Source organism: Camelus ferus, chromosome X, assembly GCF_009834535.1.
Source record: "Camelus ferus isolate YT-003-E chromosome X, BCGSAC_Cfer_1.0, whole genome shotgun sequence".
Classification (NCBI taxonomy): Eukaryota; Metazoa; Chordata; class Mammalia; order Artiodactyla; family Camelidae; genus Camelus; species Camelus ferus.
In genome coordinates this window covers 47,265,369-47,289,240 of record NC_045732.1, presented here as the reverse complement: position 1 = coordinate 47,289,240, position 23,872 = coordinate 47,265,369, and the positions used below count along the sequence as shown (strand labels likewise).

At 54.0% G+C, this 23,872-nt stretch overlaps 1 protein-coding gene and 1 long non-coding RNA gene across 4 annotated transcripts in view; one reads left to right on the top strand and one right to left on the bottom strand.

The window, feature by feature from the left end:
• LOC116661965 overlaps positions 1–9,566 on the top strand; it is a 31,307-nt gene extending 21,741 nt beyond the window's left edge. The window contains exons 2-3 of the long non-coding RNA XR_004317925.1: positions 7,964–8,270; positions 8,869–9,566. This is a non-coding gene — a long non-coding RNA (uncharacterized LOC116661965). The remainder of the gene's footprint in view (positions 1–7,963; positions 8,271–8,868) is intronic.
• NLGN3 (neuroligin 3) lies at positions 25–22,081 on the bottom strand. 3 transcript variants are annotated; one of them, XM_032474987.1, is made up of 8 exons: positions 21,960–22,081; positions 18,727–19,383; positions 18,025–18,084; positions 14,088–14,147; positions 12,218–12,367; positions 5,631–5,816; positions 2,716–3,505; positions 25–1,889 (listed from the first exon to the last, which is right to left on the bottom strand). In XM_032474987.1, the coding sequence occupies exons 2-8, from the start codon at positions 19,181–19,183 to the stop codon at positions 1,046–1,048; spliced, it is 2,547 nt and encodes an 848-aa protein (XP_032330878.1). In that variant the 5' UTR covers positions 19,184–19,383; positions 21,960–22,081; the 3' UTR covers positions 25–1,045. The 3 variants fall into 3 exon arrangements, with proteins under 3 accessions (XP_032330878.1, XP_032330879.1, XP_032330881.1); XM_032474988.1 differs by lacking the exon at positions 18,025–18,084; XM_032474990.1 differs by lacking the exons at positions 14,088–14,147; positions 18,025–18,084.
• Between the last annotated feature and the right edge of the window lie 1,791 nt (positions 22,082–23,872).

Genomic DNA, 23,872 nt, shown 5'->3' with positions numbered 1-23,872 from the left:
TTTACAAAGGACAAACTCCATGGGTTTCCGTTAGTGTTTTAAGAATTTTTCTTTAAAAAAAAAAAGCCAACAACAACCAAAAAACACCGCCTTTTGGAAAGAGAAATGACAGACACAAAAGAGACTCTGGTAAAGAAAATGGGGCAAATTTCTGATAGCATTACCCCAAGGGCAGAGGCAGGACCCAGATTATACCCGGGGGCCCCCCTGATAATAACACGGCCTCCGCAAAACCTCGTTCACCACATCTGGGGTCCCCTGGTCTAGCCAGGCCGATGTACCTGGTCTCTGGGGGCAAGCAGGTCTCTGCAGCCCTCCGCAGGGATACAGAGATGGCTGGGGAGTCGTCCCCTGCGGCCCTCCAACCCCATCCAGTGGCAGCCCCTTCCTCCTTCTACCCCATAGTCTTGCTCAAAACCGTTTCCTTCTTGGGGGTCATGTTCCTTGGTCGGATTGTGTGAGCACTGGGAGTTCCAGAGCCAGGGAGACCTGGGCCTGGAGCCCTCCCTTCCGGAGCCTCTCTGCTCCCACAGGTTGGAGATGCATTGGTTCCAAAATTTGTTTTTAAAAATCAACAAAAACAAGACCCAGAAAAAGACCAAGTCTGGGGGAGAAAGAGCGACTCTGCTCTTTAAAGCTCCCAAGTCTGGAGTTGGTCGGTGGTGCAGTTCCAAGAGAGGAGGAAGGTGAGCACCAAGGGAGTGTCCAGCTGGTGCTTCAGGCTCCCCAGGAGTGACTATAGTCAGGCGCAGGGAGCCAGCTTCAGCTGCTTTTCCACAGGTCCTCGGGGTTTCCCGAGGACTCGTTTGCGTCCCCATTTGAAGGGTTTGTTCAGGTTCACTTGCTTATTTGTGTCATTGTACATGCGGGTGCATGTCCACATCTGTCTGTGTTTGTGCAGGTGGGTCTGCTGTAGGGTGTGGGGGTGTGTGTATACATATATGTCTCTGTGGGGGGGGGGTGTCTGTGTGCGCGAGTGCGCATGTGCGCGTTCGTGGATCTGGGCGGGACGGAGCCGGGATACAGGCTGCGCTCTGGGCTGGAGCTATACCCGGGTAGTGGAGTGTGAGTGGGGCAGCCCGGTACTGTTGAACCCGGCGGCGAAGGTGTTATAGGGGTGCAATGTCTGCAGCCCCACCAGGGAGTTGGGGATCATAGTGATAGTGTTGGGGGTCATGAGTGGGATGTCATCCGGGGAGCGCCGCAGGGTCAGCGTGTAGTCGGGCAGCGCAGTTAGGCGCAGGGTGTCATGGGGGGGACCCGCCTCGCACTCGTGGTGGGTGGGGCCCAGCTGCAAGGCGGCCAGCTCCTCCTCAGGAGCTGCTCCCAATTCAGGGGCCCCGGCTCCCCTCTGAGGGCTCGGCTGCCGCAGGGGCTCCTGACGCCGCTTGTCCTTCCGGTAGTAGAGGGCAGCGAAGGCCAGAACGTTAAGGAACAGGAGGGAGGCCCCCACAGCGATGGTGACACTTAATTCAGTGGAGTAGTCACGAGGGTTCTCCACCAAGAGTGGCCCTGCATCCTGGTCCCCATTCCAGGACCCTTGGGCGTTCTCGTTGCTGTAGGCAGGGGAGATGGCTGGCCGCTTGGTGCTCCAGGTCTTGCCGTTGGGCCTGCGGGTGATGTGGGAGCTGTGCGTGGTATCCGGGGGCGGCACTTTGGTGGTCGTGGACGTGTAGTGGAACATGTCATGCAGGTTGTATAGGTGGGGCACCAGGTGTTTCCAAAAGGCCACCTTAGTGGCCCGGTAATGATCGCGGACCCTTGGCTTCAGCCCGATGTGAAGGTAGAGCTGGTCTCGGGGATTGTATTTGGACCAGGCCACTTCCTCAAAGCGGTTGGCCTTGGTGTGAATGAACTTGGTGTCCTGGGGGACCGGCTTGTTGGGATCCCTGAAATACCACATGGGAAATCTGGGGTCACCACTCTACCTAGATGGGCAAAGGGCCTCCCAACATTCTTCCTCTCCCACCCACCCCTCAACCTCTTCCCCAGTCCAAAACTTCCCACCATTTCCATCTTTTGCAGGGTCCCTCCCTCTGTCCATACCCCTCCTCTTCCCCAGGCGTTCGCTCCAATAGCCCATGGCATCATGGAAACCATCTCAACCTTCCCTGTACCCGTCCTGTAAGATCAAACTATCGGACTCTCACATGCTACAGAGCACCCGTCAATATTCTCAGCTGCCCAGTTTCTCCAAGAACCCTTTAAAGACTTTCTTTGCGGAGGGAATGGGGGAGATAATTAGGTTTATTTATTATTATTATTATTATTATTATTATTATTATTATTATTATTATTATTATTATTATTATTATTATTATATTTAATAGAGGTACTGGGGATTGAACCCATGACCTTGTGCATGCATGCGCTTTACCACTGAGCTATACCCTCCCCCGCTAAAGACTGTTTCTGAATGGAGTTTATTCCCACTTTACAGGGCCTCTAACCATCTAACCTTGAATCCCGTAGTTCTGCCAGTAACTCTCACTCCTGCTCAGTCCTAATGCTAACCGAGTTCTAAGCCTCAACAAAATTTTGGGGGGAAGAAAACGACATGAAAGACTCAAAAGGGGCGTGTAGGAGGTGGGAGAAGGGTTACCAGTCAAGATTTGGGGACTGTCTTAGGAAGGGAGCTAATGGAAGAGATTTAGATAGAGGAGCAAGGGGAGGGTGTGCTGGGGTCTTGAAGAAGAAGAACTACTTTCTCCTTACCCGGTCTTGGCAAAGTTGGTCCAGTAGGTCATGACAACAGCACTGAGCATGACGTCGTTCTTGGAGAAGTTGCAGGGGAAGAGGTCAGTGGGGCCTACCATGGGGACACCGAAAACATAGGGCACTTCATCCCCATGAGCTGCATCTGACCAAGCCGGCTTCATGAGGCTCTGGCAGTGATGGTAGAAGGCGTAGAAGTAGGTGGGTGAGCCGTAGCGAGCATGCAGATCAGCTGTCACCACTGAGGGCTCCACCCACTGGTGGTCAGTGAAGAGCGCCACCAGGGTTTTCCGGCGGGTCTCAGGATTGTCCCGATCTGCCCAGTCTGTGTACATGAACTTGATGGTCTCCCGCAGAGTGTCCTTACCCTCAGGATAGCCATACAGATTGTCCACAAAGTTGGAGACTGAGTAGTCAAAGTCGGTGCCAGAGACCCCATCCTCAGGGTCCACCACCCCTTCCACAAACTTGAGCCCCTCACCCTGGTTGACACCGAGCATGATGTCATAGTTGAGGAACTCGCCCTGTTCCATGAGAATCTCAGGGTCATCGGGAATTACATCTCCGTCAATCACGGGGCCGAAGGCCACGTGGTAGCGGGCCGGCTGGATGTCCTGCTCCACCAGCTCCTTAGCACTCTTTTGCCGAAGACAGTCCACCATGTCCACTGTGTCAAGCACGTTACAGCCCACCTTGTCTGCCAGCAGGCTGGTGTATTTCACTGGTTGGTAGTTTACGGCCCAGCTGGACAGAGCAGAACCGCTCTGGATAATGGCCCTCTGGAAAAGCCCTACAGAAAATCGGCAGCACCAGGTCAGATCTGTCATGTCACCCACGAACCAGGCCCCCCCCCCGGCCTGTCCCTGATGGACAAACCAGATGGCTTCTGACTCCTCTGTTACCAAGACTGCCCTCTGGGTTGAACGGGTTGTGAAGGAAGAATAACCCTTTTGGCCAGAATGATGGGTGAGGACCAGAGGAGGGGTTGCTGGGCCCCTTTCCCGATTGGTTCCTGCCTGCTTCTCGCTTCCTTCTTCTGGGGTGGTGGTTGGTAACTTGGGGGTTAAGGACATGCCAGGAAGAATTAACCCCTTGAGTCCCAGACATCAGCTTCCTGATACTCCCTCTCTTTATCTCTCCTTGTCTTCCCCTCTTGCTTCCTGCCCAGCTGGGCCCAGCTCTGTGCCAGCATACCACCAGGGAGCTGGCGCTCCCACCACAAAGGGGTCTTTTTCATGAGAGATGAGAAATGCAGGCAGGAGAGAGCCTCACATGCTGGGAGTTTGGGGAAGGAGTCCCGAGGGCAAAGGCCTTGTGGTCTGAAAGTCTCCAGGGAACCTGACCTCCCAGTCCATAGTCTCCACAGAGAATTTGCTTTTTCTGAAGCTACTGCTGCCTCAGATCCGTATTTTCCCCTCACCGAGAGGAAGCCAGTCCCCCGAACTCAAAAAGGAAATTATTCCTCCACGCAAGGGAAAAAAAAAAGGTACCATTCTCTCTCCAGTCCCAACATTCCCAAGGAAGGGAGAATCCAGCCCTAAGGTGCACAGTTCTGCTCCTCTAAGAGGAAGGCGGTGTGCACAGGTGAAAAGATGGGTAGAGAAATATAGATTACTACTTAAGAGAGCCTCACTTTTCAAAAGATTATTCTCCATTGATCAATTACAGAAAGACAGAGAGAACAAATCTTTAAAGCAGCCGGGCTTCCAGGGTCACAGGCCCGCTGTGAGACAGAACAGCAGCACACCGAGCAAGGCTATCTCCTCCCAGGGAAATAGAGCCTCACAGAGGAGGCACCGTTCCTCTTTTCAGAGAGAGAGGCACCCTCATAGCCAGTCACTCCACCCTCCTCTGTGGAAGAAAGAGATTTCCATGCTCCTGCTGTCACCTAGAAGCGCATTCTAATCTGGGATGTAGATCCTACATCCCCTACATCCCACCTTAGGCTTCTCTCACCAGGGGAGTCCCTGGAGGGACTGAGATAGAATTTCTAGGTCAGAGAAGGTGATTTTTCTTTCTCAGAGAGACAGGCCTTCTTCAAAGAGAAACTGCAAGTCTTCCTGTGAGACTATCTTGATCTCCTAAGGTTGATCTCAGTGAAAAATCTCCTGTCTCCCAGATTTCCTTACTTCCTAGAAGGGCACCTATTTCGGGAAGATCTCTTCTTTGTGAGAAGCTCAACTTTGCCTCTCAGAGATCAAGAGTACTCTGTAGTCCAAAGGTGAAGAGAAGATTTCCTGCTGAGCAAAAAAGGGGCCTTGTCGGCCGCTTTGGAGGGGTCACTGGCAGAGGGACCCACAGCAAGGAGAGAGGTTTCCCTTCAGGCTAAAAATGAGTCTCCCTTGGGGTGGGGTCATACTGCCATGGCGGGCAGATCTGGAGTCTGATCAGTTACCCATCCCTCAGAGAAAGCCCACTTGCAGGTTAGTAACCCTCACTTCCGTCCTACCTCCTGCGTCCAGGACAGTCCCCTACTTGCACAGACTTGGTCTTCAGAGAGAAGGGCAGAGAATGAGTGTTTCTTACACCTAAAAACTAATTTCCACCCTAGATCACTCCCCAAAGTCACGTGTCCTTCCCACACAGAAAGATTTCCCCCACCCCAAAAGAGCCATCGTCCCTGCAGAGAGAGACATTCTACTCCCACACTCCTAAATAAGACTCCGTTAGAAGGAGAACCCTCCTCTCTCAAGAGGTAAACGGGATCCTTTCCTTTGCTCTCTCACACTGGGAGAATTATGTCTACCCCTAGAGAAACATTTCCCCTCCACTTCTACCCAAAGAGATAGCCAGGTGGCAGGTCAGGGCTCCTCATTCCCCTGGGTGCTCTGAGGACATGGAGCTGGGCACCCTGGATCCTCAGGGCAGGCAGCCAGTGCTTGGCTAGTTCGTGTTTTGTCCCAAGAGCTACTCACCCTCAGAGTGATGTGACAGCGTGAGGAGGCTGACACAGGATGCGCCGATGCCTGAGCCAAAGACAGTAATACGGCGGGGATCACCACCGAAGAAGGCGATATTCTCGCTCACCCAGCGGAGGGCCTGGATTTGGTCAAGGAGCCCATAGTTGCCCTTGGCGGCCTGATCGCCAGTGCTCAGGAAACCTGGATTCAACAAAGGGCATGACAGTGAAGGCGGAGGGATGGAGGATTTGGACGACGATGGCAGTCAGGGGCGTGAGGACAGAGGATGAGCATGCAGCATAGTTCTCTCCACCGAGCTAGTGTTCACCATTGCTCTTTTCTGCAAGGTCTAGCAGCATCACTGTAAGAAGGGTCTGCTCCCTACCTCCCACCCATTCTCCAGTTCAGAAGGAGGGGTCACCAGACCACTCAAAGGGGATGCCTCCAGGTGGGAGACAAACTGCTGGAACTGCAAATTCTCTGCCCTGATGTGCTAGCCAGGACCTTACCCTAGCACCTGGCAAGAGAGAGGGGAAGAGCAGGGACCCTGGAGTCAAATAGTCCTTGGTTTGAGTCCTAGCCCTACCACTTCCTGGCCATGTAGGTTTGGGCAAATTGTTTACAATCTCTGGGCTCTAGTTTCCTCTTCAGTGAAATGGGGATAAAATACTTCAAAGGGGGAGGGTGTGGGTATAGCTCAGGGGTAGAGCATGTGCTTGGCGTGCACGAAGTCCTGGTTTCAGTCCCCAGTACCTCCGTCAAGGGAGAAAAAAAAAAACACTTCAGAGGGATGTAACAAGGATAAAACCAACAGGAACATCTCTAATATGCCCAGCATATTGTAAATCTATAGTTACTTCTCTCTCTCCTTCCTTTTCTCTCTGGAGAAAGTGAAGATCCCAAGAGGCAGCAATCCCTAAGCTCTCCTTGCCCTTCCTGTCCAAGTTCATCCATCTCCACTTCCTTCCAGGGCCTCAGATGCCCCCTTCTCCTCATTCTCAGGGCAGGTCCTCATCTCCCCTGCCTCCAAGACCTAATAAATCAGAAACTTTGGGGAGGGGACCCAGCAGTCTGTGTGTTTAACAAGCTCGCCAGGTAATTCTGCTGCCTCCTCAAGTTGGAAAACTGCTGGGTTAGACCATCTTTTTTGTCGGGTGGAGAAATGGGGAAGTCAGTGCAGCATGTTACCACAGAAACAGGTCTTCCCGCCCACCCACTGGGATTTGCTGCTGAGGAGACATGTCACCATGGAGACTACCTTCCCACCCACCTGCTGGGATTTGCTGCTGTGGAGACTTGTTGCCATGGAGACTACCTTCCCGCCCACCTGCTGGCTATCCCACAGAGATGTCCTATATTCCCCCCCCCACCCTGCTTCCATTTTAGTCTGATCTTGCTGCTTCATTTCATCTCTCTTCCTTGATCCTTCGGCTCCTTGGAAGGCTCTGTCTTCTCCTGCCTTAGGCTTTCGGAAAGGTTCTTTCCAAGTGGGTAGTTGTGGCACTCCTATGCACTGGAAACCCATACCCAGGTCAGTATTTTTTGACTCCACACTTAAAAGCTCATTCACGGCACCTGGGATCAACTTTGTGGGAGGCCACGTTTGAGGAGGCTCCCTCAGCTCACAGAGTGTTCTCTGACAGTCCTGGCAGTCCACGGGCAGAAGCTGAATTCAAATAGACTCAAGCAGGCACAAGACCTCATCACTGACTTTCTCGAGTCCTTCTGTTTCTAGCTTCTGCAAAAGAGCTCATTTCCCCATCTTCACGTGTGTTATTAATTTACTCTTGGTGCAATTAAGTATGTAAACTACTTAGTTATTCCTCTTAGGACCTAGTCACAAGCCCTCTTTAGCCCCAGGTTCCCGATGAGGAAATGAGAAGGAATTAGAGAAAGCCTGAATGAGGATGAACGCTGGAGCCCGTGTTCCTCTAGACAAGGGAACCAGCTTCTCCTCTGCCTGGCCCGTTCACAGGCTGATGCTGCTCCTGCAAGTCTGAAAAAGTGTGCTGACCGAGATCCAACCTGGCTGTCCAAGCCTTAAGACCCTCCAGCAAAAATCACTACGTGCTTCTCTCAGCCTGCCTGTCCTCCTTCCCGCCTCTCTCCTTCCCCCATTTTCTCTCTTCCTGTTCTCTTATCTAGGCAATAGCAGACTCGACTTCAGCCTTTGCCAAGGTATCGTTTGGTGAAATGTGTCAAATATGTCCATCCTAATCAGCAGGAAGAGCCTGCATTGGGATGTAGTAAAGTCGATTTCTCCGACATGTACCAATTTTCTGGGTTAGGAACAAAGGCCCGAAAGGGCAGAGTGGAGGATTTAACCATCACTCTCTGCTCTCTCTCAGATCCCACAAACCTCGGGATAAAAGGCACTGAAGTACGTGGATGACGCCATGTCAGCCATCTTGCTACAAGCATTCTCCTTGAAGTGCTCTACCCAACAGGCTCAGGTGGACAATAGAGCAAACCCCACTGACCACAAGCACGCAAAACCTGGCAGTCTGGGAGAGCAGTCACTTGCTGCTAGCTCCCCAGTAACTCAGCCATCGACAGAAACCATGTGAGAATGAGGGCTGAAATACCAAACTCCAGAAACTGTCAGAGCAAATCTGAGCCAGTCTTCCCGGACCCAAGTTTCTACTGCAGTACATGGTAAGCTGCTTGTCAACAGAAGACAGAGGATCTGGCGCACTGTAGCAAAACCAGATATCTCAAGGCTTGGTGTTGACCAGGTTTTCAGTTTGCCTGAAGGGTACCTGAGCAAGGATGTAGTATCAAATTCCAAAACCCGGAATAAAACTTGGCAAGCCCCTAATTTCTCAGCCCCAGGGATAACCACAGCCTAAATCCTGCTGGGGTCCCTTTCTTTTGTGGGTCTCAAGGTGTCGGGGCATCTGAAATAATAGCCACCCCTCTGCCTTGGACGGGATCCATGGACTAGCCTGTGGCATTCTCCAAATACATGAAAAACCCAAGATGTCTAAAGAAGCTCCTTAGAGGGAACCAGAGAAGCTCAGGGCTCCAGAGAAGCTGTTGAGAGGGAAGGTGAATGAATACATATAATTGAGGTCCAAAACTGGCCTCCTGTTCCAGGATGTTTTGGGAAACAAAACAATAAAGCCTCAGCTATACAGCAAAATCCCCAAAAGTCAGGTCAAACCCATCTTCTATATCTGGCTCCAAGAGACCAAACCATCTTGTATGGACCTAGAATCCAATCAAGGGCTTACTGATTACATTTGTGTTCCAGGGCAGGCACTGAAGGGGACAGAGAAAGTGGTGGAGAACTTCTGGCCAAATCTCGGTTTATGGCTCCTTCTGAAGTTTGGGTAATATTATTTTGATTATTAACTATTTAAGCCCAAAGAATAAAAATCCTGCCCCAAGATGTGCTGTTCTGGTTATTGAAACGGCGGTGGTGGGGTCTCAACCTGAATTTCATGGATGAGTTTCAGTGGGATGTTTGTGTGCGTGTGTGTGCGCATGCGCATTTTTCTGGGGGAGAGTCCATAGCTTTCATCAGAATTTTCAAAGGGGTCGAAGACTCCCCCACAAGTTAAAAACTTCTGATATACAAGCTTAAGGATTAGGGCAGCTGAAGGGTTGTGAAGTAATCAGCAAACCAGGATATCATTCCTGTACGGCTCACAGCTCCCAACTGACACTTCAGATCCTGTGTCTCTCCTCTGCCTCTTTCTTGCCTCCTTCCTCTGTGTCACTCGTGTCCTCTTTTCTCTCCCCTGTCCTTTCCTTCTCTTCCTTAGTTTCTCTCTTTTCCCCGATCCTCCACTCTCTCTTTCCCTTCATTCCTGGTCTGATCATTTGGAACTGAAGCATATTCTTAGCAGTCTCCGCGCTTTCCAATGATCCTTATGGCATGGTGCTTTGTATTGACAATTTTTTTTTTTTTTTTGCTTGAACTGATGTGGGAATAGATCATGCACTAGGTCTGACTGGCCTTGGAGGAGACGGGGGTCAGGCCCGGTCAGGCCCCGACACACTCATGCTCTGGGGCGCAGACCCCCGGCCGTGCAGGCCTTACCCGCACTGGGGGGACGTGGGTCACCACCTGGCCCGCAGTCCTGCACAGCTGTCAGTTCTCCTGCCACGCCAGGCCTGATTCACGTTTGGCCCAACCCTGGGGGCTCAGCCGGACCCGCACAGTGGCTGTATTGATAATTTTTAAAAGCAGCTGAGTTGCACATTTTCTATCACTTTCATTAAGAAAATAAAGTAACCACATGGCTTCTGGCCTTCAACTCCCATGCTCGTGTGTCTGTGTATCTAGGTGTGATTACATTTGTATATTCACTACTCTTCAAGAACTGTGCAGCCCTAGCGTGTGGGTTTGCAGCCACCTTCATGGTACCATTTTTACTGTTGGAGACTCAAGACAGAACATGTTACAGGAGCTTTGCCATGATGTCTGGGGCAACTTAGTGAGACAGAGGAGCAGCAGCAGAACCCTGAAACCCAAAGCCCACTGGACTGTAGTAAGACCAGGGAGATGCCCCGTGTACGTCACACCCAATAGCCAGACACCCCTGAAGGGGATGCAGGCTCCACTTTTCTCAGGGACTATCCTTTCTCCAGCCTGAACCCCCAAAAGATGTCTTGCTATCCCACATGGCATTATGGGGAAGTCAAGAGGAGATGGACTTTCTGCATACATAACTGTACCCAGAAGTGAAACACAGCTCCAGGGCCTCTGGGATTTGAACTGGCAAAGCAACACACTCAAAAGCAAATTAAAATAAGGTCCTGTCAGCCAACCAGCCCTGGCGTCAGCCAGGTCCAATTGCTGGTTCAGACCCCAGGCCTGCAGACCTGACAAACCGCCTAGACCCAGACTCCCACCAGCACTCTGAGGACACCAGCCCTCTGGGCAAGAAGTTGGCTTCTTTTTGCACCACTCCAAGGGCTGTGGGCCGTGTGCACCCTCAGCGGCCTAGGTGGGCATCCAGCAGGGGGCAAGGCCCTGTGTGCTTAGTTGCTCTCCCTGAGGCACAGGTCTACCTCAAGGCCTTGGGCACAGTTAGGCGTTAACAGTTACCAGGGAAGGCACAGGCTAGTGGGGCAGCCTAACTAAGCATATATAATGACCAAGTAATATATAATAAGCATATATAATAATCAAAATAAGCCTGTGGGTGACAGAGTATGTGTGGGGAAGGGCATGTAGGTGTCTGTGAAGCCTTTGGGAGATAAGTGTATAGGGGTGGGCGTGCATTTGTGTGACAGGTGGGAGTGTATGGGGATGTACGTGTGGAGAGAGTAGAAGATGTGCAGTGTGTATATCTGGGGTGTGCACGAGCATGGGATGAGTGGAGGTGAGTGTATAGATATGGATGGCCAGGTGCGGGGATATGGATACGTGGACACATAATATATTTGTGGGGTAGGGAGGGGGAATATGTACATATATATGTATTGAATATATATGTGCCAAATATTTTTTGGAAGAATGTGTGTATGTGTGTGTGTGGGAGTACGGGGGGTTGGTCTGCGGGTGTGTGTATATGGGGGATATAGAAGTGTAGTGCATGGGATGTGTGTGTAGATGTGGAAGCAGGGATAGGAGTTGTGTGGGGGTTGCTTTTGTATATTGTGGGGGGGGTGTGGACATGCAGGTATGACTCCTGTATGTCTAGGGAGGGGGGATGTTGGTTTTTGTTTGTGTGGGGAAGGTGAGGGACATCTGTGTGTATGTAGGTGTTGGAGTAGATGTGGAAATGGGGTGTTTTGGGGGACAGGGACATGTCTGTGTATGTGCCGAAGGAATAATTATATACATTGAAGGTATATATGTGTGGGGTTTGTGTGTGGATGAGAATGTGCAGGGCGTGGATCTTTGTGTAGTATGTACATCTGGGGGTAGAGGAAAGTGTGAGTGTGGGCATGTGTAGTGCATATGGGTATAGATGTGAATATAGTGATGTGGAGGGAGAGATCTATGGGAACGTGTGTGTACACACGCATGGAAGGTGTGAGAAATCTGTGTAGATGTGGGGTACAGATGTGGAGTGTCTAGAGGTATATGGGTATGTGGACATGTGCACAGGGGAGACTATCTGTGTGGAGTGTGTATGGAGCAGTGGGGGAGTATATATAGGTGAGGGGGTCTGTGGATGTGGCTGTAAGGGTCTATAAGTGTATGGGTATGTGTGTGTGCTTGTGGGGGGTGAGAGAAATAACTGTATGTGTGCAGACATGGGAGGGTATGTGGGTGTGTGGATATATGATTAGCTAGAAGGAATACGGGTGGATGGGTAGGGATGAGGACAGGACACTAGAAAATTAATGGACTCTCCAAAGCTCAGCCAAGCACAAGCCTAGAAGCAGAGACCTGGCTTCAGACCTCAGAGAAGGTGTGAAGTTTGACCTGAATTTCCAATGGCATCTCAACATTCCAGGAAAGGACCTATGGAAGCCGGGAAGCTCCCGGCCCTTGGGCAGGGGCCACGGGATGACGACATTGTGACTATGCTTGTTAGCACTAGCTAGAGAACCCAGGTGGCCTGCTTTTAACTCCCCAGCATTCTGAAACTCCCTCCCTGAGAACCCAGGCTTCCTTCTAGGCCTCCAGCTGGGAACCGTACCTAGTACCCCAACCCGATAGTTGAGGGTGATGACGATGACATTGCCATAACTGGCCAGGACGCTGCCATCAATCATGTTGCCCGTGCCTTCCATGTAAGAGCCTCCGTGGATGTAGACCATGACGGGCTTAGCGCCGCTGTCCCGGATGTCTGCAAGGAGAAGGGGTGAGACGCGGGCTGGGTAAGCTGCCCGTCCTCCCCGACCCCCGCCAGCCCTGGGGGGGTGCGGGAAGCAAAGCTATCCCAGGTGCCAGGACACCACCACCTGCTCTGAGGGCGGGACTCATCCGGCGCTCAGCCTGGAGCTCAAGCATTGGCCAGAGACAGTTTGACTTCAGTGATGTTTTTAAAGACTCTGGTTTCAAGTGCCTCCCAGCTCAAGGCAGCCAGGCATGCCTGGTACAGCTGGGCCTAGAGAGGCAGTGGCCTGGCCCTGGGGACAGGGAGCAGGAGGAAGAGGAAGGGCTGGTCCCTTAGCTGGATCAGTGAGTCCCTGCCCTGGGCACCCAGGAGTCCTGGGACCTGACATGGCTTTAGATAGCAGGGACGGGGGAGCCCTGAAACCCCCGAGACTAGACCAGTTACATGGAAATACGGCCATTGGCAGCAGCTGGCCCCCCAGTGCAGACAGAGACAAGAGGGGTGGGAATCAGGGGTGGCACAGGGAGAGAACAAGGGAGAATGTGGGGACAGGGGAGTGAATGGCAGAGATGGGGTGGAGGGGACCTTACTGACATGGTTTCTCAGCCATGTGCTCGTTTACCCCACTCTCCCCGGGCATCAGGCTGACTTAACTGGCAACGCTGGGGATGGAGAAGAGGAGGGGGCAGAACTAAGAACGAGAGAGCCTCCCCCAGTCAGCATTAAGATGAAGATGGTGCCTCCACAGAGGCTATTCAACCAGGGACCTTTAAGCGGCCGCTCCCAAGCCCCAGGCAGGGAGGCATCAGGGTGGGGCGGCCACTAGAAGGCTCCCAGCCTGATCACCTTGACCCGCAGCCTCCCAGTCTGTGCGTTGGACCAACACTCTGCCACACCAGCACAGCCCTTCCAGCCACCAGTGGGCCCCCCTGAGCTGTCTGGCCCCCGGGGCAGGGCCAGGGCCTGGAGGTAGAACGGAATGCTCTCTGCTGCCGAGCAAACACCACCTGTTTTCCCAAGGAGGAAGGAAGACTGGTTCCACTGTCACCCAAGGATCTTATGCCATCCACGGACTGGGCTGCGGTGTCTTGGCCTCAGCTTGGCGTGGCAGCCCAGTCCTTCGAGCCCTGTCCTGAACCTATTGCAGCCCCTGGCCCCCAGGCCATCTCTCGCTTTCTGGGAGAAGGCTGAGGAGGTTCTAGGTGGCGCTGTGCCCCAGCCCCTTCAGTGGTCACTGCCTCCCTCCTCAGTTCAACCGCCTGCTGGGCCCCTCTCCCAGGAGCCAGTCTCCCCACAGAACACAGGTGTCTCCTCAATGAGAGAAACACAGGCATCTCCTTGCCATCCAGTTTCCTTTGTGCCTCTCCTTGCCCTCCCTCAGCCCTGCTTTCTCTCCACTCTCCCTGCTGCTCGGTAGGGGCAGGTGCCCGTGAACCACAGAAGATGGAGGAGGAAGCTGTCTCCAGGCAGTGTTAGTGGAGGACCCGGGCGAGGAGGATGCCCTCCCCATGGCTCTGCTCATGGTCCCCTGCTCCCCCCAGCCGTGTCCATCACCCTGGAACTCCCCGTGGCCGACCAGGCCAAAGATGGATGAATAGCCCAACGGCCTTGTACAGGAACAGAAACACACCAACGGACGGACAGACAGACAGACGGGGCTTCTCCCCATCGAGAGGGGGAGGGGCTCTGTGCCATGCACCAGCCGCCGCGCCCTGCAGCCCCCAAATACCTTCATCTTCATCCCCGTCATTATCCGCTAAGTCCTCGCCCTGTTTCTTAGCGCCGGATCCTGGGGACCAGACACGGGGAGACACAACAGCACAGAACAGAGAACAAAACAGAGAGAGAATTCAAAAACAGCATGATTGCAGTGTGGCCCAGCAAGCCAGCTCTGGGCCTGGGCCCAGGACAGGCAGGAGGGATGGCAAGAACTGAGGGAATGGGTGGGCTGAGGCCCAGACCTTCATCAGGATGATGGTGTTGCAGGCCCCTGCTGTGCCGGCCTCCCTGCACCTCCCTGTCCCCCCCGCCCTGTCCCCAACAGCCCATCTCAACCAACTACCTTCCCAGCTGGGAAGGAGGAAGCAGCGGGTGGGCCCAGGCACAGAGCCAGAGACCCACTCAGGGAAAGGACTTCTCCCGGGTGGAAGGGGCTGCACGTGTGTACACAGGCCGGCCAAGCTGGAGAGCAGGGGCAGGCACCGAAGGTGAGAGGCGGCGTGGCCAGCACGTGTAGATATGGATGTGGGCTATTGGGGCAGAGCCTAGGATTCCAGCCCTGAGCTACCTGGGCCCAGTGGGCGGGCTCAAGCTGGGCCTCAGCTGACCCTGATTCCCACAGGAGGAAATGGGAGATGAATATTTCCCTCTGGTCTTCCTCGCTGGGGCCTGCTCTGGGTAATGGCAAATGGGGTTCCTGCCCACAGGAACCAGGCCTGAGAGAAGCAAGCATTGCTCTGAGATCTAAAGAGAGCCAGAGAGGGAGGGAGAGAGGGAGAGAAGAAAGGGGAAAAGGAGAAAGGGGCATATGAGAGAGAGAGAGAGAGAGAGAGAGAGGAACAGAAAGATAGGAATAATGGCAGTAGCTCCTACCATGTACCGAATAGTTACCATGTGCCCAACACTACTTCTGCCATATTGTTTGATCCTTACACCCCAGTGAGGAATATACTATCTTTATTCCTGTTTCACTGATGGGGAAACTGAGGTTCAGAGAGGTAAAGTGACTTGCTTCAGATCTCACAGCTAGGAGGTGCTAGAGGTGAGATTCGAACCCAGGTCTGCTTGATTCCAAAGCCCATGGTCTTTCCACTGCATCATGCTACCCTTCTGGGATGGGGGAGAGGGAAGGGGAAAAATCAGGCAGGAAAGAGGTGGAGCATGGAGGGGAGGGGAGGAAAGGAGAGAAAAGAAGAGACTAGAGAAGAGAGATCTTTAGGACCCGCGGGTGAGCTGGCACCAATTTGCCTTCCTGGTCTAAGGAGAGGAGAATGGCTTTGAGAAAGAGGACCCACTGCCTGGATGCTGGTCAGTGTATGGAAACAGAGCTCATTCTGCTGGCACCCTGGGGCTTCTACCCTCTTGCCTGTGACACCAGATACTCTCAGCCCGGAGGCAGCAAATAGCCCTCTTTCTCAGCTGGTCTGGGTTCCTGTGACTGAATTCCCTTACAGCTATTAATCAAAACAGAAGCCGCCCTCATATTACAAAATGGCTTTTCAACTAGGGCAAGAGCCCAGCCTGAGGGGCAGAAACTGCCTCCGAGCTTCCCGCACCTCCAGTGGCGCCTACTGTCCTCACACTTGCCGACGGTACTGCCCTCTGAAACTCCAGGGGACTTGGGGCATCATCACTCACCCAGTGGACAGCCCCCCAGCAAATGGAAAGGAATCACTCATCCTGAAACACGAATTCCCTTCAACTTGATGGGGGTGAAGGTTAGGGGGGACAGGACACATCTTCAACTCCCCTGGGCCCTGACTTTGAAGCTGCGTCCCTCTTGCCCCACTTTAGGAGGGTCCCCGGGTTGCTGCCTGCCTTGTCTCAGCCTCCTCCACACAGATGCCTTTGCTCCCTTGGCTTAGCACTCCTTCAGCAACTGCTTGCGGCCAGGCCTGTCTCCCAGGCTAGTTCAACAACCGTCCCTCATCCCAGCGCTGGGCTGCTGCTGCAGGGTCCCTGTCTGCCCTGTGCCCACCACAACCCTCACTGCCTCTGGGGACGGGTCTCCCTGCACCTCCCAGGAGGCAGGCTTTTTAAGTCTGTTCCAAATGGCCTACAGGCCCTGGATAGAGAACAAATTGGAACAGCTAAGTGACCAGATCCCCTTTTCCATGCTGTCTGGAACCCACTTCCCAGCTTGGGCTGTGGGGCTTAGCTAAACTAGGCTAGGGACTTTGGCAGAGTAGCAATCAACTCTTTAGTTATTTCTAACTCTTTTCTCTCCTTCCCATCCCTCCACATCTCAATAATACCTAGCACACGGCCTTGCCCATAATCAACAATCATGATTGGTAAATGTTTGGATTTGGAGCTTCCTGTCAGCTCTCAAGGCAAACTCTCTGGACTGGACTTAGGTTCTGGCGCCAGGGGCTGGGGTGGGGGAAGGGCTCATTGCTCCTAGGAACTGGTTGCAGTGAAGGGCACCTCCTCACCTCTGCACCCAAGTAAGTCCTCGTAGGAGCAGGTTGAGGACACCCTCTTCCTGGACTCATGTCTAGGTTAATGGAATGTTAAGACCAGAATCGTCTCCTACCACCTTCCGATGCGGAAACAGAGGTTCTCAAAGGAAAAGACATGCCTAAGGTTTCCCCATGAGTTAGCGGCAGGTCTGGGACTCAGTCAAGCTAGTGGCTTCCAGACCCAGACTCTTTTTGCAGCATCACAATATTTCATTCGTGCAAAAACGTGTTTACTGATTGCCTCTTGACTGTGAGGTCCTGGGCTGGGTGCCGGGAGGTGATGGACCACTTATCCTCAGGGCAGCAGACCTCACTCAAAGCTTCTGGATGCATTGAAAGCACTCAGTGCTCCTGCTCGACATGCAGATTGCCAGGCTCAGTCCCCAGAGATTCTTACTCAATAGGGAGCATCCAGCCCCAGGAATCCTGACTACCCCATTTGGGGAACCCTGCCCCTACGATTTCAAAGGAAAACAAACTGCAAGCTTGCCAAAGGGTTATAGGGACCAGGCTGTGCTCTTCCACCTGTTCTTGAGTCTGTTTCTGTTTCCAATTCGACCTAACCCATCCACGTTTCACCATTTGTTTCAGAGTCGGGGAGGTGGGAATGACCAGATGAGAGTGGCCTCACATGCTACAGTGGAAAGAACGTCACCCTGAGGGTCACGAGACCCAGGTTTGGGTCCCGGCCCTGCCACAGACCAGCGATTGGGGCCTTGAGCAGCAGCAAGTCACTCTCCTGGGCCTGTTTCCGCATCTGTAAATTGGGATATCAATGCCTGCCTCATAAGCCTCCAGAGATGTGGAGAGGATTTTCTGAGCTAAGTAGGCAAGTGCTTTGCAGAAACCATAAAGGGGGATTTGAACAGGGGGCACAAATTCCTCCCAGCAAGAGGGTGAATTTGAAATTCAGGATCGCACGCATCCTGTAGAGTCCACAGCTCCCCAGAAACCCCCAAGGTCTGCCACCAGACTAGGCCGGCTCAGCTATGCCATGGCCAGAGGTGGTGGGCGGAGTCGGGGGCAGCATTACTAACACCTGGGTGGTTTGGTCTCAGCTCCAGGGCTGGAGAGTTGAATCTCCACTTTGTCCCCAGGAAAGAGCACGAGAGGATGAGCTGGTGGCTCCTTCACCAGGAAAAAGGTCAGAGCCTCTGGCTCCATCTTGGCGGCCTAGAGTTTCTCCTGAGGTGTCCCGGAGACAACCTCTGGCTCTCTCTTTAACATACACTTTAGGGTGTAATTTGGGGCTGGGGAGGTTGGAAGAAATGGGGTGGTTGCTTCTGCTCTGAATCTGACTTAGGCCACCAGATCCTCCCTGAAGAGCAGCCGGGGCCCCTGGCGGAGGTGGAGCTTATGCCTGCTCACCGACTGCCCCCTAAGCCCGGGCTACTTGAAGGAAGGCTGGGTCTTCAGGGGCAAAGGCAGGTGGGCAGGCAGCCCTCCCTCTCTCTCTCTCTCCCTCCCCGCCGGCTCGCTACCTACCTCCTTTCCTACAAATTTTCTTGTTGGGCTTTCGGGCGCATTCCTTGGAAATCCGCTTTACTGTAAAATGAATAAAAAACTAAAAAATAACAGGAGGCCTCTGCCCAGGGGCATGCACCCCCCCACCCCCCCAGGCCCCAAGAGCTGCTCTGCAGGCGGCACATGGCAGAGAGCCTGTCCCACCATCTCCTTGTTTCTGTCACTTACCTTAGTGTGACCCCCGCGGGAGGAGGCATCAGCTAGTGAAAGAGGAGGCACCTAAGCACTGCCCACCGGGCTTGCCCCCCAGCCCCCCACACACCCAGCTTCCTCGGCCACACGCACCTACCACCTCTCAGAGCAGGTGGAATGGTGACGGGGGTGGGTGGGCCCGGTGGAGCCAGCATCCTCCCGCGGGCAGCTGCCAGCCGTGACCCATACTCCCCCAGGGGACCCCCAGCCAGCACTCTGGCCCTAGACCTGTCAAAGCTCTCAGGCCTGGCCAGGCCCCTCCTGGTAACAGTTCACTCACACATGGGAGCTCAGACAATGCTGGGAGAGGGAAGAACAGGGAGGAGGAAGGGGGAGGCCAAGCAGAGTGATGGTGAGAAGCCTTTTTACAGACAGACAGAGGCATGCTGCAGGGCACACCACCACATGCAAGCCACAAACACCACGGGGCAGGTGGGAGGCGGGGAGGGCACAGTGCCTGGCCGCACTCACCATCCTCCGTGGGCACATAGACGTTCAGGTAGAGGCAGTCTTCGTTGGGCTCCTGGATGTAAGTAGCCACGATATCCAAGTTGGCCGTGAACCAAACAGGCAGCATGACTTCGGGCACCGCTGTGTGGATGTTCTGGGGGCACACTGGGGGAAAGTGTGTGGCGTTCCGGATGCCCGACCAGGATGGGGGTGGTTCAGGGGGCAGGAAGCGTTTCTCGCCGATTGGGGGAGCTGCGTAGGGCACCCCCAGGTACTGGTCCACAGGCCCCAGGATCTCACTGGGCAGTGGTACCCGGGCACCCCTTAACTTCCCAAAGTGAGTGTTGACCGTGGGTGCTGGGGCCTGGGTACTGGCCCTCAGCACCAAGCTGAGGAACCACAGGGTGAGACACAGGCTCCGGCCAACTGTGGGCTTGGGGCTCAGGGACAGCGAGGGCGGGCCAAGCCGCAGCCACATGTTCCGGGCCGGGGGACTGGCAGGAAAGGCAGATTCCGGGGTCACAGCATCAGCCCGACAGGCAGCCCCTTCATGACCACACTGACTTGAACCTCAAAACTGAGCTCTCGAGGGACACCTACAGGTGCCCAGCACCGTGGAGAGCAGGTCGTCCAAGCACCACAGCTTCAGAAAGGGGACTCCCTCAGGGCCAGACAGGCCTGTGGAAAGAGGGAAGGATGCGTCATCCAAGATGGTTGGGGAGGGCTAGGGAGTCGGGCTTGGGGCCCCGCTGGGCTTGGGCTCTTCTCCTCCTGGGAGGAGGGGTTTCCAGTGCCCGGGTTCCAAGGACCCACAGATGATCTCTGTTGCCAGTCAGAGCCATTCACTGCACCTGGCTGCAGTTGGAAAAGCCAAAGGGGATGGACAGATGGACAGTAGTTGCCACTGCAAGTGCCCAGTCCCCAACTTCAACTCCTCAGCCAATGGAGCTCACTGGGGTCAGCTGGAGCCAGAGGAGCACAGGGAAGTGGAGCTCTGGTCCCCGGGCACACTGTGGGGATACTGAGCTCTCTAGCCCCTGGGACTGTCACCCCACACAGGGACCGCTACATCAGGAGAGGGTAGAATTGAGAACCTCATTCCAGGACGAAGACAGAAGAAGGGAAAGCAGTGGATAGGCAAAGGGTCCCACGGAGAGATCCCCCCTCTTCCTCAGGCAGGGCAGGGGCAGGATGGCCATTCATCAGACTCCCCAGACCATCCTGTACATTTCTCCTCAGCCCTCACTGCTCCTAAATCCTTAAGCCTTGGTCCTTTCTGTAGGCTATCTCTAATTCACATGGGGTGCCAGAAACTGAGGCAGAAAGTGTTCTGCCTAGCACCCTAGGCATTGTGGATGCTCAGCCAGTGTAAAAGAAACAACGGAGTGTGGAGGACACACACTCAGAAACTCAGAGAAATAAACTCACAAAGACTCAAAGAGGGAGTGACAGAGACCAAGCCAGGATCACAGACACTGTGATATTCACTCACAGAGACATACATTCCAAATCCATAGAGATCCCCTCGTACAGTCCCACGTTCTGAGACAGAGAGCTTCACAGAGCCAGAGAATCACAGAGATACATTCAGAGACACACACAGACTTACTGAAACATAATCATACACACCGCATAGGTAAATATCCAAAGACACATGCAGCATGACGGTGACACATAGGTGGAGACAGGAACAGAAATAGCCACACACTCAAGGCACACAGGCCTTCTGACACAATGGTTGTACGGTCAACACATATACACCGGCACACACAGACACTCCCACGTGGACACACACACAATTTCATTTCCCCCCATTTCTCCCGCCTTCCAAGATTGTAGGCCTGTTCCTTTAAGAACTAGCTGAAGGGGTGGGGGAGGGAGATTGGGAACGCCCGGCAATCGGCCACCACGAGAGGGGAATGACAATGTGTGTGTGTGTGTGTGTGTGTGTGTGTGTGTGTGTGTGTGTGTGTGTGTGTGTGTGTGTGTGTGTGTGTGTGTGAGAGAGAGAGAGAGAGAGAGAGAGAGAGAGAGAGAGAGAGAAGAAGAAGAAGAAGAAGAAGAAGAAGGAGGAGGAGGAGAAGGAGGGAGGGCGGGCAAAGCGACTAAAGGGGTGGGGGCTCAGAGGAAATGGGGAGCAAAGTATGGGTGGTTAGATCCCAGACACAGCCCAGAATGCACCCGGGGTGGGGGGAAGGAGGGGAAGGGGAAGGAAGGGGTAGGAGTAGGGAGGTGGGGCAGGAGGGAGTGGGTGTGTGTGTATGTGTGTGTGTGTGTGTGTGTATGTGTGTATTGGGGGGGGATAGTCCGCAGCTGAGTTCACACAATCCCCCCATTCACCGTCTCCATGGCAACTCTGGGGCACAGACCGCTCATTCACACGGCTTCCCCGCCAGCAACCCCCCCCACACCATTAACCCTTTCAGTGCCACCCCTCCCCGCAAATTCCATTAACCCTTTCAGGATGCCTACCTCTCCAGTAACCCTTCGGCGCCAGATGCCATTCCCCTTTGAGTCAATTCCCTGCAGCCCCTCCCCCGGGAACACCTAGACAAATCGACCGACCCCCAAACGCCCTCTGTACCCTAGGACCCACTGTGAGTCCCCAAGGCCAAGATCTCCATCCTGATCCAACTTGCAATTTGGGAGAAGACAAGGGGAGGCGGCAATGCTGGGGATTAGAATGGCATCTGGAGGTACTTCTGGGGCTGGAGCAGTGTTGGGCGAGGGGCATTGTGCAGGAATGGACTGGTGTTGAGAATTGCAATTTTGGGGGCTACGCGGGTTCAGAATGGTATTGGGGGACGGAGCTGCATTGGAATGGGGGAGGATAGGATAAAGGCCTCTGTTGATGGGGGGGGGCTGCAGAGAGTGGGGGAGGGAGCCTGGCTGTGAGATGCTATGATGGAAGAGGGATGGGGCTGCACTGCGGGGGAGGGGGACTGTCGATGTGCAGTTCAGGAATGGGGCTGGGGGCCCTCAGGAGGGGTATTTTGATGAGCATGCGGCCCGGGCTGTGGAAATAGAGGGACCACGGACAGGAGGATGATAGGGATGCGGGATTCAGGGAGGAGGTGGAGAAGAAAAGAGAAGCGGGGGAGGATTGCGGGGTCAGGGATGCCGATGGAGAACATGGGGTTGAGAAGGTTGAGGAGCACTGACTGGGGAGTGGAGGACCCCGGGATGGGGAGAGGACAGGATCGAGGCAAGGTATGGGCAGCTAGAGGATGAGAGACCGGGGCAGGCGGCCTCACCTGTTCCCCGGGCTGTTGCGAGCGACTGAACCGGGCCACGGACCACCCATATCGCTTCCAGGCCAAGGGCTCCGCACCCGAATCCCCGAGATCTGCTCTCCGGCAGCCTGGCTGCTGTGCCCGCGCACCAAGGGGGCGCGCTGCGCGTGCCCGGACACGGGGGGGCGCGGTCCCTGCCATTAACTCCTTTTGTGCCAGAGATGGCTCAAGTCCTGGGGCATGGCCCACTTCCTCTCAGGCTCAAGCATGCTCTGCTTAAGCTCTCTCTCCTTCTCTCTCCCACACACCCCTCAAATCAGACAGGTGATCGTCCCAGGCAGCGAGTCCAAACTTTACCTGCAAAGCTTGAGACCTTGAAACAAAGGGAGAAACTGAGGCACCGCCTGCAGGAGTCTCCAGTCATCCTCCACAAAGACCCGCCTCTGCCTCACTCAGCATCCCTCACCTCTCCTCAGCACCAGTGCTACTCAAGCAGCAACCAGTAGGTTGGTGGGGGGGTGCTTTGCCCTCATCCCGTCACTCTCCCAAAGGTCAGTGCTGTTCCTTTCTGCTGCTTCTGTAGGGGCATGTCAGACTTGGACTGTCAGCATGCCAGTTGTCCGACCATTTCAGTCTCTCCCCTCCAGATCCGGCTGTCTTTGTGTCTTCTGTTTCTGTGTGTCATGCACCTGTCCAGTTTGTTCAGCCCCTGCCCCCAAGCCCCTCTTGAGTGTCCCTTATCCCAGCCAAACCTCCACCCCCATAGCTCCTCAGAATGCTCCTGCCAGGGACAGAACTGGTCAGAAGTAAGCTTCAGTTAGTCACGTTCACCTTTACCGTCGGGGATTTCCATTCCTTGCGCACACAACTCTTAGACTTGGTTAAGTCCCATCTGAGCAAGAGCTTTGTGGACTTTGAAGAGGGATTTAATTTTAAAAAGTTTTATAACTTGGGTATTGACTGATGCTCCTGGTGTTACCAGCACACTTGACACTTCCCAGTGATGATAGAGTACAACTCTACGGCCTGGACGATGTCCTGAAGTTGTCAAATCATCCGGTACCACCCACCCACGAGGCTGGGGCTGGCCCTCTTCCAGCCCCAGCTGGGCACACCAGAAGACTCCATTGTAGTAAACCGGTTGGCTCTCCTGCAGAGCCTTAGATCTAACGCCCCAAACTTGAAGGCAAGGGGGCTGAGAATGGCCCTGCCACAGCTCCAAATGTGACTCTGCAGCCAGTTTTGCATTTTCTCTACTGTAAAATACGAGTGAGCAGGTCATCCGGGGTAACTGACAAGGTGGGTCGTGTGCAAACAAGCCGTTCCAGCGAGAGCAGAGAAAAGGGTGCTTCCTTTGGCTGGTTTCTTTTCCTCTTAGGACCACACTGTCTGTCCTTCCACCACCTATCTGATGGTGACACTTGCCAACAGAGGGCAATTTTTCATCCCACAAATGTGACTCAGGGAAGTTCTCTGTCTAGGGTACCACTCGGTGCATGACGGGGACCGCACAAGGTGGCAAAAAGAGAAGGCCATGTCCGTCACACCCTCCACCCAGAAGCTTGTTCAAAACCCAGCACATGGGTCAGGTGGAAGGAGAATCAGGTTCCAGTGATTTTTTTCCTCTGGCCCAACGGCCCCTCCCCAACCCCAGTGGTGTACGCTCCCAGGGAGAAAAGCCATACACCAGCCGCACCATCTAGCCGAGGAGGTATGCTGTCCTCATTAAGAGACTAAGGTCCCAACCCTTAATGTGTTGGCAGGTTGGAGAAGGGAAGAGTGGGTAGCGATCCAATTAAGAGTTTTAAAATTTGGGGGGTAGAAGGTAAACAGGGGAGATGATCCCAACAGAATGAAGGCTCTGAGTCATCAGTCCAGCCCCCAACCCAGCTCCGAAAGCCCGCCCTTCCCGGACATGCAAAACTCACACAATC

Excerpts from the sequence above, each read along its gene's own strand:
- NLGN3 (XM_032474987.1), bottom strand. The coding sequence starts at position 19,183 with ATGTGGCTGCGGCTTGGCCCGCCCTCGCTGTCCCTGAGCCCCAAGCCC. Across the intron at positions 18,085-18,726 it reads CTATGTGCCCACGGAGGATG|TAAAGCGGATTTCCAAGGAA; the intron begins GTGAGTGCGGCC and ends TTCATTTTACAG. Across the intron at positions 1,890-2,715 it reads ACCAACTTTGCCAAGACCGG|GGATCCCAACAAGCCGGTCC; the intron begins GTAAGGAGAAAG and ends GTGGTATTTCAG.